This window comes from Empidonax traillii, unplaced genomic scaffold (genome assembly GCF_003031625.1).
Source record: "Empidonax traillii isolate 1590-97213 ecotype Southwest subspecies unplaced genomic scaffold, ASM303162v1 scaffold318:size782537, whole genome shotgun sequence".
Lineage (NCBI taxonomy): Eukaryota > Metazoa > Chordata > Aves > Passeriformes > Tyrannidae > Empidonax > Empidonax traillii.
The window spans coordinates 36,727-58,479 of NW_020955511.1; the positions used below are offsets into that span (position 1 = coordinate 36,727).

The window sequence follows — 21,753 nt, forward strand, 5'->3', positions numbered from 1 at the left end:
TTTCTAGTTATTTTAAACAGCTATGTTTAAAATATTAAAACTCAATACATTTAACAAAGGACTGTTCAAAGCATTTGTACAGGGTTCAGCTGCAGTGACTATTCTTTTCTTCTGAAATTCCATTTTGGAATTTCAAATATGTCACATTTCAGAAGTGCCAGACTAAGGGAAAATTTCCATGTGTGGGCTGCGCAGTGCTTATACAGTAGGGGGAAGAGCATTGCAGATTTGATGCATACTCTTCATGCTTTGTACTTTTACCTACCAGTTTCTTTAAATTACTGTTGAGTAAAAAAAATGGTTTTGATTTTGCTCCATGCAGATTTAAATTCATCTTAATTCCTTATAATTATATGAGTTCACAACAGTCTACACAGAGCTGGTATATTGTATTAAAAAAAATAAAATCAAACCCCCTAACATCTACAAACAACCAGAAGATTTCATGCTTCTATCACAAGTTAGGTGGTAACAGCAGAGCTTCAGGTCACATATTCTTAAAATATAATACTGCTGTTATCCTATCTAGTGATTTGATTCCACACCATCTTGAAAAAGTGCTAACAGAAGAAAAAAAATCATTATTCATAAATAATAATTGCAATCATCATTAATCTACTATAAGCTTGCAGAAATGAAAATATTATCTGCTCTTACCCCATAAATCCCCACCAGGAATCCTCAAAACATCCAAGCTTCTAGTTCCCGATGACAGTATGACTCAGACTTACAAATGATTTTTTCTTCCAAAAAAGACCAAAGTAGTGTAGGAGTACTTGATAGTTGAGGGAGAATCACGAGGGTTTTTGAAAAGAAAAAAAACATTGCTCCATTGCTGCACCTTTATTATTGAAACTACATCTCATGTGACCAACAATAGAAGGGAAAAACAGTCGTTATGTTAGAGAGAAATAAAAAAGAAAAAACAATTGCCTAAGATATGTCCAGAGAATGGTTTCAAAATGCAGAAAGCTTATTGGATTCATAAAATAAAGTTACAAAATCTATTTAAGTCCTTATTCAGCAGAAGGGTCAAGATGTTACAATCCAGACAGGGATCAGGGAAGGAGTTTCATACTTCTGATTGAAGTAGGGGATTGAGAAATCAAACCATAATTTCCAGATCTGCTAGTCTTTCTGGAACATTGGCCTGAGCAAACCAGGGAATACTGGAGTCAATAGAATATACCCGCTGAGCTTCAACTCCACCTTTATGAAGGTAACATCAATAAATTAGAATTAACTGCAACCCACCCCAGCTGCACTCGCTGTAGTGACATAACTGAATTGAATGCAAGCAGTTTACTGGGAAAGGCAGTGAATCAACTATATTTACAGCATATTTTTCACATACATCAAATATAAAAATCATAAAAGCCACTGTATGTTTATTGCATCTAGGAAAAATATTCCCATTCGAAAGATAAAACTGTGTCTTCTTTCCTTCTCACCACTTATTACTAGAAATAAAACTTTGATTTTGACAACTTTTTATACTCTTTAATGTGGTTTTCTTTCTTTCTGATAGAATTAAAAAGCGCTGTAGAGTTCCCAAGAAAGCTCGTTTTCTTTAATGCTCAAAAAAAAGTTCACAGAAACCGCAGACCTTACAAAGACTTGTGCAGACTTGTTTATGCAAAGTCTGGCAACTGGAGTTTTTAGACCCTATGCACATTCTCACACCAAAACTGAACTTACAGAAAATGTCATGGTGACCTTCCAGTAATGCAAGACATAATCTGTGTCCCTTATTAATGCTTTACTGGACTAAGGTGTAAAAGTAACCTTGCACAGTGTAACTCAGAATGCCATCATTCACAAGGACTACAACAACACAGTGAAAAGCACCGCCAGAGGAGGGAAAAGCAATGCATTTTTTTCGCCTGTCCCTTCAACATCTGTAAAACAATGCTTTTTGTTAACCTCAAGTAAACAAGCTTGTGATAAATAATTTCATTATTTATTATTAATTACTTGATCAAATTACAGCAAACAGAAGTGAAGATGTCACTGACTTTCAAGGGAGCCAAAATGTGTAGATGCTTCCATTCTAACTACTGAAAAGACATTGAATTGACAAAGTTTTTGGGCTACTGTTATTTGTCAGCTTGAAAATTTCAATTGCTATGATAGCAAAGGCTATTAATTAGCTAACAAATTTTCTAGACTTGCCTAAACTATGCTGTTTATTAAACATCCTCAGGACTTAGGAAGAATAAGAGATGAACTTGCTTTAACTTGCTGGTCATAATGAATTGCATTCCTCAAAATGCATTGCAATTTGCTATTAGTCAAAAAAGACATTAAAAGAGGACAGATTGCCTGCAAGATTTGAAATCAATTTTACTCAGATTACTAACTTCTTTAAATAAGAATCAGATCTTAAAATTGCTAAAGCATACCCCTGGTATGAACATAGCTACACACATACCTGCCTGGCTACACTTAGCAACCATGAATTCTGTGCGTGGCAGCCTTGATAATTTTATATTCTTTTGTTCAAATAGATTTGTTTCATCAAAGCCAACAAATGAGAAGGGAAATATCCAATTAAATTTATAATTTAGTGAAATTTATTTTCTCTCCAGTGTTTTATGCAAGACCTGTGTACACTTCGCAAAACTCCACTACAGCTACTGCATTGATTTGAGTCATTGATTCTAGACAGGAAATTTCAGAGAGCCCCACAGATATTTTTAAGAAGTCTAGAAGATGTCTATATGTGTTTATATAATTTAAAAAACAATAGACAAACAGGTGCATATCTCTAAGACCTAAACCCTCTCCCTCTCTTTGGGAAGGAGGTCTTTTTTTTCTTCTTCCTTTCCATGTTATCTGCTGTTAATCCTGTGATTCTTGTCTCACAAGAATAATGCTGGTGCTGTATCTCACATGTTAGCAAGAGTACACCTGTTTTATTTCAAATATTATGCAATGTCTTAGAAATAAATTTTCAAAATCAAGTTGTTGAAAATTCAATCTTCTTTATTTGGATCATGACACTCAAAATACTACTGCATTGTTTGTTGTTGTTTTTTGTTTGTTTGGTTGGTTTTTTTTTTGTTGTTTTTTTTTTTTTAAACAGCAGCACAAACAGCTTTTCTCATGATTCTAGCTTTATTGTGTCAGGAACTGTACAAACAAAAAAAACCAACTCTTGTTCCCACTCACTACTTTTTTATCAGGTAAAGGACCATTAAAAAAACCCCATGATACGTAAACCATCTGGAAATCCTAGTCCACCATGTGCCAAAACATAATCAAATGGCAGTGCTTTATATGAACCACAGAAGAGTCAGGAGGGGTTAAAGAAAGCAAATATGATGGCTTCGCGTTTCCCATGGACAGAACTACCCAGGTGGTGGGAAGCACACAAGAAAGAAAGGCTAAACTGGAGTAATGTTAATAAGTGATAAAGCTAAAGAAGCACTGAAGATCAACAGGATAATAACACCAAGTGAGACAGAACTTTGACTTACAGCTATCCTCTGATAACTCATTGTGCCTCACCTTCCTCCTCTCTCCCCCAAATTGCTGAGGACATAGTTCAAAATTCTGAACACCAAGGAGAAAGGTTTTTCTGTTTCCCAAAGTGGGAACTTTGGGAAGCATTTAGAAAAGCATGAATTACATTGACTGTGTTGGAGATAGTTACAGGGACTGGAGAGCTTATGTAAAATCAGTTTTAATACAGTAATTGCAACATACAGACAGTTAAGAGTGCCACTTTTATATGCACTGGAAACAAGTGCACTTCTGGCAGCCAGAATCCTACTTCCCACACTGCACGGTACTGCAGCCTCTTGCCATAGGGCTTCCCAGTAGTTAGAAAAGATAAACACAATCTTCTACGCTCAGAAACTGCAAACATGAGTGTTGGATAGTACTGTGATTCCACAACTGCAAAATNTATAACTTGAAAAACCTAAAGTTTCTAGTTATTTTAAACAGCTATGTTTAAAATATTAAAACTCAATACATTTAACAAAGGACTGTTCAAAGCATTTGTACAGGGTTCAGCTGCAGTGACTATTCTTTTCTTCTGAAATTCCATTTTGGAATTTCAAATATGTCACATTTCAGAAGTGCCAGACTAAGGGAAAATTTCCATGTGTGGGCTGCGCAGTGCTTATACAGTAGGGGGAAGAGCATTGCAGATTTGATGCATACTCTTCATGCTTTGTACTTTCACCTACCAGTTTCTTTAAATTACTGTTGAGTAAAAAAATTGGTTTTGATTTTGCTCCATGCAGATTTAAATTCATCTTAATTCCTTATAATTATATGAGTTCACAACAGTCTACACAGAGCTGGTATATTGTATTAAAAAAAATAAAATCAAACCCCCTAACATCTACAAACAACCAGAAGATTTCATGCTTCTATCACAAGTTAGATGGTAACAGCAGAGCTTCAGGTCATATATTCTTAAAATATAATACTGCTGTTATCCTATCTAGTGATTTGATTCCACACCATCTTGAAAAAGTGCTAACAGAAGAAACAAAATCATTATTCATAAATAATAACTGCAATCATCATTAATCTACTATAAGCTTGCAGAAATGAAAATATTATCTGCTCTTACCCCATAAATCCCCACCAGGAATCCTCAAAACATCCAAGCTTCTAGTTCCCGATGACAGTATGACTCAGACTTACAAATGATTTTTTCTTCCAAAAAAGACCAAAGTAGTGTAGGAGTACTTGATAGTTGAGGGAGAGGGAGAACCACGAGGGTTTTTGAAAAGAAAAAAAACATTGCTCCATTGCTGCACCTTTATTATTGAAACTACATCTCATGTGACCAACAACAGAAGGGAAAAACAGTCGTTATGTTAGAGAGAAATAAAAAAGAAAAAACAATTGCCTAAGATATGTCCAGAGAATGGTTTCAAAATGCAGAAAGCTCATTGGATTCATAAAATAAAGTTACAAAATCTATTTAAGTCCTTATTCAGCAGAAGGGTCAAGATGTTACAATCCAGACAGGGATCAGGGAAGGAGTTTCATACTTCTGATTGAAGTAGGGGATTGAGAAATCAAACCATAATTTCCAGATCTGCTAGTCTTTCTGGAACATTGGCCTGAGCAAACCAGGGAATACTGGAGTCAACAGAATATACCCGCTGAGCTTCAACTCCACCTTTATGAAGGTAACATCAATAAATTAGAATTAACTGCAACCCACCCCAGCTGCACTCGCTGTAGTGACATAACTGAATTGAATGCAAGCAGTTTACTGGGAAAGGCAGTGAATCAACTATATTTACAGCATATTTTTCACATACATCAAATATAAAAATCATAAAAGCCACTGTATGTTTATTGCATCTAGGAAAAATATTCCCATTCGAAAGATAAAACTGTGTCTTCTTTCCTTCTCACCACTTATTACTAGAAATAAAACTTTGATTTTGACAACTTTTTATACTCTTTAATGTGGTTTTCTTTCTTTCTGATAGAATTAAAAAGCACTGTAGAGTTCCCAAGAAAGCTCGTTTTCTTTAATGCTCAAAAAAAAGTTCACAGAAACCGCAGACCTTACAAAGACTTGTGCAGACTTGTTTATGCAAAGTCTGGCAACTGGAGTTTTTAGACCCTATGCACATTCTCACACCGAAACTGAACTTACAGAAAATGTCATGGTGACCTTCCAGTAATGCAAGACATAATCTGTGTCCCTTATTAATGCTTTACTGGACTAAGGTGTAAAAGTTACCTTGCACAGTGTAACTCAGCATGCCATCATTCACAAGGACTACAACAACAAAGTGAAAAGCACCGCCAGAGGAGGGAAAAGCAATGCATTTTTTTCGCCTGTCCCTTCAACATCTGTAAAACAATGCTTTTTGTTAACCTCAAGTAAACAAGCTTGTGATAAATAATTTCATTATTTATTATTAATTACTTGATCAAATTACAGCAAACAGAAGTGAAGATGTCACTGACTTTCAAGGGAGCCAAAATGTGTAGATGCTTCCATTCTAACTACTGAAAAGACATTGAATTGACAAAGTTTTTGGGCTACTGTTATTTGTCAGCTTGAAAATTTCAATTGCTATGATAGCAAAGGCTATTAATTAGCTACACAAATTTTCTAGACCTGCCTAAACTATGCTGTTTATTAAATATCCTCAGGACTTAGGAAGAATAAGAGATGAACTTGCTTTAACTTGCTGGTCATAATGAATTGCATTCCTCAAAATGCATTGCAATTTGCTATTAGTCAAAAAAGACATTAAAAGAGGACAGATTGCCTGCAAGATTTGAAATCAATTTTACTCAGATTACTAACTTCTTTAAATAAGAATCAGATCTTAAAATTGCTAAAGCATACCTCTGGTATGAACACAGCTACACACATACCTGCCTGGCTACACTTAGCAACCATGAATTCTGTGCGTGGCAGCCTTGATAATTTTATATTCTTTTGTTCAAATAGATTTGTTTCATCAAAGCCAACAAATGAGAAGGGAAATATCCAATTAAATTTATAATTTAGTGAAATTTATTTTCTCTCCAGTGTTTTATGCAAGACCTGTGTACACTTCGCAAAACTCCACTACAGCTACTGCATTGATTTGAGTCATTGATTCTAGACAGGAAATTTCAGAGAGCCCCACAGATATTTTTAAGAAGTCTAGAAGATGTCTATATGTGTTTATATAATTTAAAAAACAATAGACAAACAGGTGCATATCTCTAAGACCTAAACCCTCTCCCTCTCTTTAGGAAGGAGGTCTTTTTTTTCTTCTTCCTTTCCATGTTATCTACTGTTAATCCTGTGATTCTTGTCTCACAAGAATAATGCTGGTGCTGTACCTCACATGTTAGCATGAGTACACCTGTTTTATTTCATTTATTATGCAATGTCTTAGAAATAAATTTTCAAAATCAAGTTGTTGAAAATTCGATCTTCTTTATTTGGCTCATGACACTCAAAATACTACTGCATTGCCTTTTCTTTTTTTTTTTTTTTTTTTTTTAAACAGCAGCACAAACAGCTTTTCTCATGATTCTAGCTTTATTGTGTCAGGAACTGTACAAACAAAAAAAACCAACTCTTGTTCCCACTCACTACATTTTTATCAGGTGAAGGACCATTAAAAAAACCCCATGATACATAAACCATCTGGAAATCCTAGTCCACCATGTGCCAAAACATAATCAAATGGCAGTGCTTTATATGAACCACAGCAGAGTCAGGAGGGGTTAAAGAAAGCAAATATGATGGCTTCGCGTTTCCCATGGACAGAACTACCCAGGTGGTGGGAAGCACACAAGAAAGAAAGGCTAAACTGGAATAATGTTAATAAGTGATAAAGCTAAAGAAGCACTGAAGATCAACAGGATAATAACACCAAGTGAGACAGAACTTTGACTTACAGCTATCCTCTGATAACTCATTGTGCCTCACCTTCCTCCTCTCTCTCCCAAATCGCTGAGGACAAAGTTCAAAATTCTGAACACCAAGGAGAAAGGTTTTTCTGTTTCCTAAAGTGGGAACTTTGGGAAGCATTTAGAAAAGCATGAATTACATTGACTGTGTTGGAGATAGTTACAGGGACTGGAGAGCTTATGTAAAATCAGTTTTAATACAGTAATTGCAACATACAGACAGTTAAGAGTGCCATTTTTATATGCACTGGAAACAAGTGCACTTCTGGCAGCCAGAATCCTACTTCCCACACTGCACGGTACTGCAGCCTCTTGCCATAGGGCTTCCCAGTAGTTAGAAAAGATAAACACAATCTTCTACGCTCAGAAACTGCAAACATGAGTGTTGGATAGTACTGTGATTCCACAACTGCAAAATAAAAAAAAAATAAAAAAAATAAAAAAAATCCTTTCTGTAGAGCTGAATAAGCATTTGACTTGATAGCCAGTTTAGGCAGCTGCAATTCAGCAGAGTACAGAACAACCTCAGACTTATAAACTAACACTGGAAAAAACTTTATATATGTTAAAGTAGACACACAACTAATTTGCTGTATGGATTATGGTTTTGGCTTTTTGTAAGACAAATATTAGTCACAGAAACTAAGGATCACAATTACTTGAAGTCACCATAGTGTACCAACAAAGGCTGCTTGTGTGACCCTAAATATACTTTCTGTGCCTACTCTCAGAAGTCAATAAGAAAAAGTCTCACATTATATGGGCCACAAAACCCCAAGTTTTATTACATTACAGTAGCTCTAAGCATGCAGGAAGAGACATTGTGCAATCCTTCAGCTTTCTCTCTTTCTTTTATGTAACACAAAATTTGAACTACATCCAGCTTTCCTTCTTAAGCATGCACAGATATTCCTGTCTGACCCTCTGTCAACCACATCCATGTAGTCCTCCTGTATAGCAGAGCCATCATTTCAATCTAAGTACTTTGCAAGGAATGGGAAATGTCTATAAAATTCACGGTACGTGCTTTATTTGTTCATCTTGGTCAAATAAACACCAATTTGGTGTCTCATTGCACTGTGAACCTTCATGTTTTCAATGTGCTTTCACTGCACTCAAAAGAGCAAACAGATTTCCAAGTTAGGTAATTGAAATGGGCACATTTACAGAGGTGTGAACCGGCCCACTCACTTCCCGTTAATGTTACCAAATTGAAGAAAAAGCCTTATGGAGATGAATGACAAGGAAACATAAGCTTCCTGTTTCACTGAAACGCGGCCATACTTGGAACCATACCCACTCCCTCAGCCTCAACACAGCCAGCATGAGGCTGCTGATTTCCAACAACCCTGTCCTCAGGCTTACCCACCTGCCAGTCCAACGAGCAGAACTAAGAAAGGAGGTTCACAGACATGTGCTCTGCAGACCCTGGGATGTGCACCAAGAAAACAGAGAGCTTCACAGTGCAGTACTTAAAAACCTTACCTAAACACCAGCTCCCCCAGGAGCTGGTAGCTAGAGTTAATGTGTGCACACACACATGCTCATTCACTCTAGGACAGGCTTCCTATGACAAAAGCACTAACAGGAAGAGAGGTTTAAACATAGTTAAGAGGAATGAACACCTTGGACAAGAGAATGTCATCTAACAGGTATTTCCAAAATCCTTATCACCATTTACTCTGACATTCATATTTATAATTACCTTCCAGCATGATATCCCTAAACCTACTACACCTTATCTCCACTCTTGTCTTGAAACAAGCTCTTCTCATCTATGCCTTTCTCAACCAAAAATAAAACATTCTCACTACATATTTACATGAGTTTACATAAGTCATAAACTTCCTTCCTGAGAATAGTTTTAAACAACTTTTTTTTCTGCACTCTAGCTTCCTAAAAAAAACTTATTAAATATATGGGATAACACACAAAAACATGTTTTGACTCTTTCTCTGAGGAAATCCCTGCGAAGAATCATTCAGACAAAATCCAGATGAATGAAGGTCAAGTTACAAAATAACTGCCAACTCCTTTGTTCATCCAGTTGGCAACCCCATGCTACAAAAGCCACTTCAGTTATTTAGTTTGAGCGTATTCACTGTTACGGGGAGATGTGACTATCAATTCGAGACTTGTTTTCCATGGATTACTCAGCATATGAGCACTTGTACACAGCTATGTATTCCCCACAACTTCCAAACACTTTTGACTATTTCTGCATTTGGCAAAAGAGTAACAGTCACAGAAATCCAGTTAATAAGAATTTCAAGAAAAAAATTTCTAGTTGTATTCCAACATAAAGGTTTGGTTGTAAATTTCTCGTTACTAAACGTAAGAGATTCCACACAGAATACCATAATCCATGATAAAAAGTGTTCTACCTCTGTTTCCAATAAAAAGGTAGCTTGTTTGAAGGAGGTCTTTAACTGGCAGCAGCAGGTCACCACCAAACTTTTTAAAGCACTCTGCATCCATTCACTTAAACAACAGTTGAAATACACAATAGACTGTGTTTCTAATGAGCAGAAGAGGACTGGCATTTTGGAAATGAGAAGAAATCAGTTGGTAGTAGCACTTGTAAAAACAGGAAAGGATAGGAGCTGGAGTTTTAAATAAAGTAGAACACACACTGCTCTGAAAGTAGCCTATTTCCAGTTCCACAACAAAACCTCAGTAACTGCGTATTTCCCAGAAGGATGCTGTTCGCATTTAAATAATTTAGGACCTCTCTTCTTTCTCTATCTTCCCTCTGAGGGCCAGACTAATCTGCCTACACTGAGAATTGAGACTTCTCTGAAGAGCAGTTCAGATCAGTAAGTCACACTCCTGTTGCCTCACTTCCCTTTAATAAGCCTCTTTTCCCACACTGACTCTGCCTTAAATTAAGCCCAACCAAGACTCCTCACTTCACACTCACACAGAAACAGCATAGGACCACAAACTGTGTAGTTACAAACTCTACTCATGCACAACCATGAAACAGCTATTTATATTCTGTCCTTCAGCTTCTACCTGCACAGCATACTGTACAGGAATACTGTCAATGTGAGGATTTATTAACACATCTTAATAATTAAACTTCAGATAAAGAGCTTTAAGGTGACTATACAAACAATATTTTAAAACAAAAATATTAATTGAGGATGCATTTCCAAGCATGTCACATCACTAAAGCAAAGTGAACTCAGACCCAAGCTAGGTTTATAGTGTTCTTTTGGGACAAGACTATTTTTAAAAAGAAAGTTCAGTACCAGCCTGGTACACAAGTGCTCTTTTACAAAGATGACACATATGAAGTAACAGCGAGCTAGGGAAAGATACCCATACAGCAGTTATTTGTTGGGACATTTAGATTCAACCTGTGCATGACTGGAAAAAAAATGGCTCTTTGAAGAAAAGGAGAAAGAATGCTTTAGAAAAATAGCTAAATGAAAAATGTATTATTTTTTATGTTAATACCATTTACCAAACTCGGAAGGCAGTCGTATTCTTTCGGATGTAGCCTCTTTTCAATGAACATGAAAAGCATTGTTACACTTGTGCATTGATGAAAGCAGATTACATCCCTAACAACTCCTTACTGGCAACTCTGTCTAATGAATAATAATAAGTCACAGTTTAAGGGCACTGGCTTTGCTGTGTGTTGGCTATTTGAGAAAGGAATAGGGTATCGCTAGAAGAGGCACAGTTCTAGGAAAGAAGTATAATGAAAGTCTGGAATGTTTCATGGTACCAGAGTTTTCCGTTCCTCATCTTTTACTGATGGTAGATACTATACGACTTTTTAAAATTGGGAAGCACTTTCAAGTTGATATAGATTACAAAACTGAAGAGCAAGGCTAACTTGTGATAAAGAAGCTATTGTGGAGAACACGTACTTGCAAATTCTTATGCTGTTTATACTTCACCACTGCTTGTTATCCACTTGACTATTTTCTTGCTCTTCCTTTCTGGATCATCTGCAGAAGTACTCAGAGGCTCAGCACTGACATTACAAGACAACTTCTACATGGATTCAGTCATTATCAGTGATGAGGCACCAAGACAATGTGATTTCTCAAGAGACCTGTGTATTCATTCTTGAAGTATTTTAGCCGGTTTAGTTCCCAGAGGGTAACTGTTAGGCTTGCTGTAGCTAAAAAGCAATGGTACAGGTGGGATTCCTGTCAGCCTTTGTCCTCTCAAAGCAAAACAAACTGTAAAGGTGTTGCAAATAAGTGGTTTCTTTTAAAAAAATAATCATAATCATGCTACAACAGGTAATACACTTCACTCTATACTGTTTCAGAAAATTCTAAGGCTCAAATAGGTATGGGTTTCCTTTTTGAAGAGGAAAGTGAGTACATTAGGCTTCAATGTACTAATTCAGCTGTAAAATAAAGGGGAAAAATACTGATACAGCAGACATTTCACTCTTTAAAGCCAACCTGATAACAAAATTCAGCACTTGCTCCTACAGCCTTTTTAAAGGGAGGCAGTGAATTTTAAAATAGCAAAAAATGTGACACAGCATGGTGACAAGTACAAGATCAATGTCAGACATGCCTACATTTTCGAATTCCTACTTATCTGCTTTTATATAATGAAGTATATCACTAATTTAAGTACACATTCTTCCTGTTAAACAGCAGATTTCCAGATATAGGGAGAAAAACAGACCGAGGACAATGGAACTCCATAACCTGCAAAACAAACTCTGATTTACATGTCTAAATAAATTATCATCAGACACTTCAAAAATACATCAAAGTCCACAATATTTTAGGAGAAGTATGAAGGAGTTGCTTAATAGGAATCTGATGCCATGATCCTTACATTCATAGCAACGATTTATAAAGCATATTCAACAATTCACAGGTTTAAAGCTGATTCATACCTCCTTCCCATCAGAGAAACTCTTAAAAAACCTCTGTTTGACGTGATCATTTTAGTTGAATACCACACAAGTTTGAGAAATTGTGCATGTTTATTTCAAATTAGGTGCTTTGAGCACTTAACTGGCTCCCAAATGTGCAGTACGGTCAGTAAGTAAGGTCTCAGATTAAAAATTTAAATTCAATTGTATTTTGATCATCAATCGTTTCTGAAAGCTTTCGCTTTTTATGCTGAATTCCTTCATGCCCAACACTTTAAACAGCTCTATCTAGACTTTATTTCTGTCTCCTTTGTAAAGCTGCAAGATAGAGACAGTTTGAGAAAACTGGTGAAAGTAAAATGTAGACCTGTTCACTTGATTCTCACATACATCTTCCTGGCTTCCACACTTTTAATTAGCATTTTAAGACAGATGTACAGCTGAATATTTTAAGATATTTATTCAAAAAAACCACATTTAGAACACAGGATCTCTTATTCCAGCATATCTCCTCAGGGATCACAAAGGTACCACACAGAAGCTCTGCAGTTCCAACTGACAGCGGGGAAAGAGGACTGTGTTCCTTACTCAGGGCAAGAGAATAAAGGTATAGTCCTTCTCCCAAGCCTTACTGATCTACAGTGTAAAGGCAAAAGGCCTGTGTGGGCAATACTGTCCCACATTTCCACGATGGATGAGGAAAATCAGAAAGCTAGCATTGCAGACTTTAAAAGAGATAGTAACATTATCACTCAGCTGTGGTATATTGGATTGTCATTTACATGAGAACTGTGGTATCACTGAAGCTTTGTTACAGTGTGCACAGATGACAGACACAACAGATAATTTGAAACAAGGAATTGAAGTGAGACAGACTAGGGAACAGGCACTGGAGACAGCATTAGCTGGATCTCCAACAACAGGTCAGTAGTAAGTGGACTCTATAAACATGCACCTCCCAGGTATATCCAGCAATAAAGCTGCTAGAGTGCACAAATGCCAAGTGCCAGTCTCAGCCAGAAAAGGGATCACAAAATAAGGATGTTTTTGACGAAAGTCATATACTGTATCAAAAAGTGTTCGTTTATCCACTTCCTTTCTAAAGCAAGGTAAAATACAAGACTCTCATGTTTCTGTAACAACCCTCTGCCTGAGAGAGCAAGACCTCAAGCAATTTCCAAGCTCTTCCTGCACTCAAACCCCTTTCCTTGCTTGCCTGTAAGAGTAACCTCTTAGACTGATTAGATGCTTGCTCAGCCACCATAACACCCTTAAAATAAAAGGCTGGTTCCTTTCCTGCCTTCTACTTGCACAGCCTCTTAAACAACAACTGCTCTCGCAGACATCCTGGCCTCCTCTTCCACTCTGAAGAATATTTATGCCACCTTTAGTTGTGAACATGCTTCAACAAGATGTCTCCATCTTTCCTGCCCTTGACACCCCAACTCTCCAGTCTTCATGACTATCTCTAACCACAGACAATAGCTGTACTTTAGCCATGGAACTGGTTGCTCTTTCAGCACCTTTAGATAGGAAACATGACCAGTGGGATGTGCTCTGACAAGGGAAGCCATTTCTACTAATTACACAATCACTCCAATCCATCCCAGTCAGTACTTCCAGATGCATGTTGCTATGATCAAGAGTCATGTATCTGATGATTTTATAATTCATCTTTCTGACCTACCAATAGGCATCTCTCTCAGATTATTTAAACTGATGTTTAGATCATGGGCAGGGCATATATTCTTTCACCATACTTTTAAAAAAACTAACTGGGAAAAAATTGAAATATGTAGTCTTCTGAGTCCAGTTACAAATATTTCCATATGGTTTAGACACATATGTTGAGTTAAATCCCTATGCACTCTCCCTGGGCACTTCTTAAAAGCAAATGGAAAACTGTAATTGCTTAGTAATATGAAGAGCAGGCTGAAGTAAATATAACAATATTATGAATAAAGCAGCACATTAACTAGGACTCTAGAATCAATCTCACTTTGGAAATGACTGAGCTCTATGTGCAAGAAAAAAAGGACAGAAGGGTTAAAGTCTCCACTTAAAACTATGTGATAAGACAAACCTACATATGGATTGGTTTACTGCATGTGGCCTATTCATTATATCTCAGTCCCAGTAACTGCAATATCCCTAATGGAAGCTTTTACTTGAGATAGTCAAAACACAATTTCATAGAAGGAAAACACCCTACAAGGGTATACTAATTCAACGGATTCTAATACACTTCGTTAAATGTAGGGGGAAAAAAGCATTAACTAGTGTCTTATGAAAATCTATATACAGCTAAAATCGAGAAGTCAGAGCACATGAACGTGTGTTCCTTCCTGCTACAAGGCACATCAATAAGACTTCCATTTTCTGTTCTAAACCGCTCACCTTCAGTTACTAAAGAGTTCTTTCTAAAGGAGCGGTTCCTTGAGTGAGTATGACCAGCAAATTTTTAAGAGACATTAACTAGAACAAACTTATTTCTAGTAACACTGTAAAAATTAGAGGAAACAGAAAATCCTATTTTTTCCATGAAAAGAACTATTATCACTATCATTCTGTACTTTGAGAGGGACCTATCTGTGTCTCCCAATAGGTGCATACAAAGATGGAGTAACAAATCCAATTTATAGGACTCTCTAGCAGATTAAGTGTTTTCTTAACTTTTAAACACAAGCAACTTCACTATAGACTTCCTCCACATGCCAAAGTGTGCTCACATTGCTTGTTAGAAGACAGCTCTACTGTCCAACCAACTTTGAAAATCTGCTCTGGTTACCCACAGTCAGTTCCAGGGGCTTCCCCTTAGCAGAGGAAATATTTCAGAGGTCAAGCAAAGGGTAGTTATGAATTATACGCAATCAGATCAGCCAAACATCACATCCCAATATGTACTTCAAGTGTACTTTCCACTTACAGAGAAACACAACTAGTTCATTTCCATTGCTTTGCGGAATTTATATTTTACTAAGTGTGGACAAGTTCAGCTTTCTTGCACGACAAGAATTTTGATGACCCAACTAAAGGTATCTGGGAAAGTACTGAAAACTCACAAGATGCTTAAGTGAAAAGAAAGACCATCTTTTGACAACTCAAGATACTAAACCAAATGGTTTCCCCCACTTCAAAATGTGGTCTACTTGTAAGCTTTCCTAATTTTGGGGAGGCTCTTATTTTTGCTTGCTAACTTCCTGAACAGTTCCAGAAAGTTGTTCCTCATGAAACAGTTGAGAAAGTTATACATAAACTCCCTCATAACCTAAAATTCAGTGTCAAATAGAAGGGTAAAAAAAAAAAAATCAAACAGATAGCTACTAAATAGGCTAGCCTTGACAAAAAGTCACCATCAAAGAGCTAACAATGTAGCAAAAGTTATAGTATATCCAAATTTAAAGTATCTGTTCAGAGAAACAAGTCTGAACACTATCGAGATTACTGCTTTTTAAGTATGTGCACTGATCTGTCATTTATGCTGAATTTAGTAGTTTTAACTTAGATACAAGAATCAACGCTATATATTTCAAAGCAAATATAAAGCTTCCCGTACTGAAGTATCAGTGAAGTAAACAATGCAGCAAAAAATCAAGTGCAGGAGACAAAAAAGATCGTAGTTAGAACACAATTCTTCAGAGTATGGTATCCTACAGCCAGCTATAAACCACTTCTAGCATTTATTTCTAGTGAGGGGATAAACAAAGGAATCAGATCTACAACTAACTTTCATAGTATCAAATGCACTGGTACCCGGTGTTTTCTTACAACCATGTAAATTACAGAGGTTGAATTTTGCTGACCGAAGGACACCTCAGTAACAACCAATACTGAAAAATGTTACAGCTAGTAACTTTGAAATGCATACAAGCCAAAAACATCCCAGGCTGTCAACAAACCCCACTGTTTCAATTACTGCGGAGCTAGATGTCTCAGCTGCTCCAGCATTTAACATAATCATTAACTATCTGGGACAGTATAAATGGAACACTAAAACTAGAAAATGCAGAGACATCTAAGAAAGCAAAGCCACACTTTACACTGTACAAATTAAACTCATACATTTTTAAAAAACAGTAAGGAAATTAGTAAATTATAGTTAATGAGTATGGAAATAATGCCTACAGCTTGGGAAATTAAGGTATATGGTAAAAGATAAATGATGTGAGAAGGAATGTACCTAACATACCAAAGACACTAAGTTTAAAAATTTGAGACCTGTTAACAAACTATAAGAATTATCATAATTAAAGTTTTAGCCAGGCCAAGTATAACATGTCAATATTTAGAGTTTACTTGAAAATAATACCCATACAGTTTAGATTTATTTGAGACTAAAACTGGAGTGACTAAAGTAAACAGATTCACCTGTAGGGCCCTTCCAACACTAACAGAATAGAGCTCTTCCTCTCCTAGCAATGCCAGAAACAGAGATGAAAAAGCCATGCTAATTACATGCTTTGCTCTGATGACAGGAATGGAGTCAGATGACTTTTGCCCTGATTCTAGTTACAAGTACGTCTCTGCTCTTCCTCTGGATGACAATGTTCTCATTTACCGCATAATAACAATCACACCAACTACCTTAGATTCAATTTTCAAACTCTTTTTGCTACAAGGTTGTCTTGGATGTGAGTTTTTTTCTTCTCCCCTTAAATGAATAGTGCTTTGAATATTGTCCACATGACTTCACAGATACTTTGACTACAGATCTAATTGTGGCTCTGAACAGCCAGCTGAATACGCGCATAGTTGTATAAGTTGACGTATGACCAACTTACAAACAATACGAATTTCTATGGCATTAAAATAAGGACATTTTCACTTCAAGGACTACCAAACTGTTCTAATAAATTAAATGCAGTGGTTTTGCCGACAATAATTATTTACAGCTTAGCAAAATAAATCTGTTCACAAAAGTGGCACTAAAGGTTGGCATTCAGGAGCTTAAAATACAATAATTTATTAAGACAAGCCATTCCATTAGGACAGTCTGTTCTGGCTTTAGATTTCAACTTCTTTAGAAAATTAAATAAACTGCCTGGCAGACTTTATTTGCTTACATGATTCAGGCTATTATTTCAAACAAGGTGAATGGACCCAAAGAACTATTTATTCTTCCTCATCTCATACCATCATTAGACATGCAAGTAAAATTCAGGTCCTGACCAGTGAACTTTTATGACAATTTTACCGGTCTTACCTAAAACTAAATGAAAAAATAATTTTATATATATATATATGTTCTTGTTATAATCTCAAATAACATCTGTACTACAGAAACCTAGAATTATTCTAATCCATTACCAAGTGTTTTAAAGCTTATATATATGTACTACGTTTTTTTTCAAGGGACAAAATAATAACAATAGCACTGCTGTCTCAGTAGTCCAACACATAACACAGTTTCCACCACAATTTTTCGGAATAATAATTTTCTGACCTCTCCCAATGTTTCTCAGCCATTTGTCCTTCAAAGGGTACTCGCTAAAGCCAAAATCATACTGGAGATAAGGACAATTAATACTGATTTCTATCTGCCCACACTTCTATCTTTGAACTCTTTTAGTTTCCCTGTCCTACTACTGTAAGTATTTTTCTTTGATGCACTCTTACATCTGGTGAAGCCAGAAGCAGGGAGATTTACCACTGCACTGCTACTGCCAACTGTACATAACTCTGTAAAAGTTTATTGTACTCTTCTGTTCAGTGGGAAAGAAATTCAAAATAATTATCTGGGTGACAAGTATAGTCGAGACTATAAAAAATTTGCATTTCCAGAAATCTGAAGAAGCCATATACCCATGCTTCCAGACTCCATTCCAAAGGAAGGCTTGTCCTAGTTTTTGCACAGTGCCACCTCAAAGACTTTTCATAACCTCTGCTCTGGAACACCAATCCCTCCCAAACTGGTCCTGAAAAGGACAGTACCAGTAAGATATAAACCATTATCCTGCCAAGAGTTAAATAAAAATAAAACAGTAACATTAGAAATCCAGTCCTCTAAACTCATGTTTTAACAAGAAAACAAGTAAGATAACCATCCTTGAAGTATTTAAAAGATGTGTAGATATGTTTTTTAGGGATGTGGTTTAGTGATGGACTTAGTAGTGCTAGGATTACAGTTGGATTCAATGATCTTTAAGGTCTTTTATAACCTACATGATTCTATGATTCCAAGATTCACTTTATTTCCAGTTGTTCAATCATGGAACTTTGGTTTGAAAAACACTGCCCTCGAGAACAGGACTAATTTCTCAAATGATATTTTTTCCCCTAAAAAATTACTTTCCAGCACATATGGTTCTGTTTTGAACTCAGATAACTGTTAGGGCCTTTGAGATAAGCACAAATATCTTCATATTTGTACCAGTACAAGCCCTGCCAGGATTATGTAAAAACATATACAATCAATTATTTCTTGGATATAAAACTCTCAAGCCAACAGGAAAGCCAGAAATATAAACCAAAAAATACCGCTACCCAATGCTCTACCAAGCTGTAATTCTTGTTAGTCAGTGCTATTCCAATATTTCACTCATCAGTATTCCTCCTTCTCAAATTTTTATAATTATAGTCATCATCAGAAAGAAGGTTTGAAAAATTCACTAACCACAGGGAAACAGAGGAACATTCTCTGGAGAGCTCAATGCCCACATAACAACCTCGGTGAATTTAGTATTTTAATTAGTGGAAAATTCTACATATTTTAGCTGTGCATCTGCATAATAGAAGGCAACCAAAGTGATGCACCATTGCTTTTCCAAGCATGCATTTACCTTGGGCATTGTCTACAGCATTCAAAGCTACAAGTGTGGGCAGACATCTGCAAGGCTCTGCTCAGGATCAGCATCACAGTCCAGAGCTCTGCTAACAGCAGTGTCTTGTTCAGACTCATGCCAGCACTAAATTAGTTTAGTTTCAAGAGCTAAAAGCAGTTGTACAGGAAGGTAAAATGCTTTAATGAGGCAAAGTTCCCAGTCCCACTTCCTTCTCCCAAGCGAAATAAACAGGAGAAATCAAAATGAAAGCAAGGGAAAGGGCAATACTACACAGTGAATGCTTGCTTTCGTTTTGGACACTCTAGCCTCGGGAGGAGAAAGTTCCTTTCCTTTGAGTGGTGAAACCGGTCAGAACTTCAGAGGTTTGTAACAAAACTGTTAGGAGAAACTAATCTCTCATGAGGATGAGGCATGCTGATCAAAATCAGAAGCAGCTTCTCTTTCCTGGCAATGGCAATAAAGGATAGTGATGCATTTCTCTGCAAGGCAAAAGAAAATTATAGAGCCTTCTTGGCTGAACTTTGGGAAGTCTTGATTAAAGGTCTATAAAAAATGTTATTCAGCAAGAATTTTATTTGGTTGCTTTTTCTCTAACTAAAGATTGCGCTTATTATTTAAATTTTTATAGGGGAAATACTGGCAAAAACACCTAAGTTACAGCATCCCAATTTGAAACTATCGTCAGTCTGATGAGGGATAGATATCACAATCATCATTTTGACTTTTTACTACGATTCTGTGACAAGAATAATAAAGTTAGCACACAGAGTTTGTTAAAAAAAAGTTTGCACAGAAATTAAATTTCTCAAGTACATTAACTATGCAAGCACAAGAACAGCTTAATATATCCAAACAAGATTTTCACTACCACTTTTTTCTCTACCATTAGCCAACTCCTTTACAGTCGTGCTTGTAATTTAGCTTTTCACATAAAACCCTTTGCTTCACTTCGTATGCATTTAAAAGTCTGGTCTGTACCTTCCTTTGTTCATCCAAGTAGGCCCCCCCAAAAATTAAACTTTCCCACAGTAGCTATTCAGTTGCAGGTACTGCCATATCTGTAGCTCTGTTTGAAGAAGCCTACCTTACTTTTCTACTCACATAAAATAAAATGGCAAGTGCTCTTACAAATATACGTGGTATGTCTACACTTTTAGGGTTTGGAGTGATTGTTGCAGCACAGGCATGTGCTGGACAAAGCACTTGGTACAGACAAATCTGAAATATCTTGATGTTCCAGACTCAAGTTTGTTTTCCTAAAGAGACTCCAATTTCAGATGCTCAATGACGTGTTTAAGGCAAAGGCATCTACTTCAGCAACTGCCGAAGCAGGGCCCCTGTCGCTGTCCTGCTCAGGGCAAGGCACATGCCCAGTGCTGTGCCAAAGGCTGCTTCTCCCGTTGAGGAACCACGGACACGACCCATGCTCGATTTCATAAAACAAACACAACTCCCTGAGAAAACATGTCACGACACTCCTTGTCAAGTATCTGCGTTTTGATCTATGATGTGGTACTGGGCCACTAGCATACTGTAAAAACCAACCTCAGTACGTTGTCTAACACATTTGTACAAATATTTTTCATTACCAGCTCTGTTTAAAGACGTTTTTATACTCAGGGATGAAATGCCATTCGGATATGAGCTGCAGGCAGGCTGAGCCGAAGCAAAGGTCCCCGGAAGGGCTTCCAGGCCTGTGCTGATGTGTCACAAACTCATCACCCAGCGCCGGCCCCCGGCCCGGAGGGGCTGCCCTGCCCCCGACACCAGGCCGGACGTGGAACATCTCCCAAGCATCCAACCCCATTATCCACAGGCAGCGATTACTCGTGACTCAGAGGATTTGGGGCTGGTTTGTTTGCGCGGCCCGGCGCCAACTCCAGAGTTCCCGGCAGCGCACATCTGCGGGAGAGCTGGGCCGAGCCCCGGAACCCCGGCCCCAGTTCTGACGACTTCCCTGAGGAGATTTCCGTCCGACCCACAGCTAATAAATAAGTAAATAAACAGATAAATAGAAAACACAAACCCCTAAACAAAACAAAACAAAGCAAAGAAACCCTGAGCGAGTCCTGGAGCACTTGAGCTCAGACGGGGCTGTGCACGGAGTAGGGGAAGTCCGGTGGACCCCAGCGGTGCCCAGCGGCGGTGCCGGGCGGCCCCAAGGGCCCCCGCCGAGACCGGCCGGGAGAAAGGCCGCTTTGTTCCCCCTCCCCGCGGCCGCCTCCCGACCCACGACACGGAGGCGGGCGAGCGGCGTCACTGCCCGGTACCTACCACAGCAGGAGGCGACGAGGAGCAGGAGCTGCGCTGACCTCCAAGCCGGGGACCCCTCTGCGCTCCCCCAAGGGGCCATAACACCCGCCCGCAGGGAGGCGGCGCGGAGCCGGACCCGCCACCGCCGCGCCCGCGACACGGAGCCGGAGCTGCTGCCGCCGCGGGAGGGGCCGGCGGAGCCTCTCCCCTTCGCCCGCCGGAGCCGGAGCGGCCGCCTCGGGGAGCGCTAACGGCGCGCAGGGCCCGGGCGCCCCGCCGCCCGCCGAGCCATCGGCCGCCCCCCGCGCCGCTTCCGCCGCCCGCCTGCGCCCGCCGCGCCTGCGCACTGCCCGCGCGAGCGCGTGGGGCCGCTCCCGGCAGCCGCGGGCCGGGGCGGAGCGGAGCGGGGCCCCCAAACAGGGAGGGCGGGCCCGACACCGCTCCGCCACAGCACCGCCA

General features: G+C 38.3%; 1 protein-coding gene across 1 annotated transcript in view; it reads right to left on the minus strand.

Moving 5' to 3' along the window:
• LRP12 (LDL receptor related protein 12) overlaps window positions 1-21,567 on the minus strand; it is a 51,628-nt gene extending 30,061 nt beyond the window's left edge. The window contains exon 1 of the mRNA XM_027891294.1: window positions 21,316-21,567. Within this exon, the coding sequence (XP_027747095.1) occupies window positions 21,316-21,394 (79 nt within the window). The 5' untranslated portion in view covers window positions 21,395-21,567. The remainder of the gene's footprint in view (window positions 1-21,315) is intronic.
• Between the last annotated feature and the right edge of the window lie 186 nt (window positions 21,568-21,753).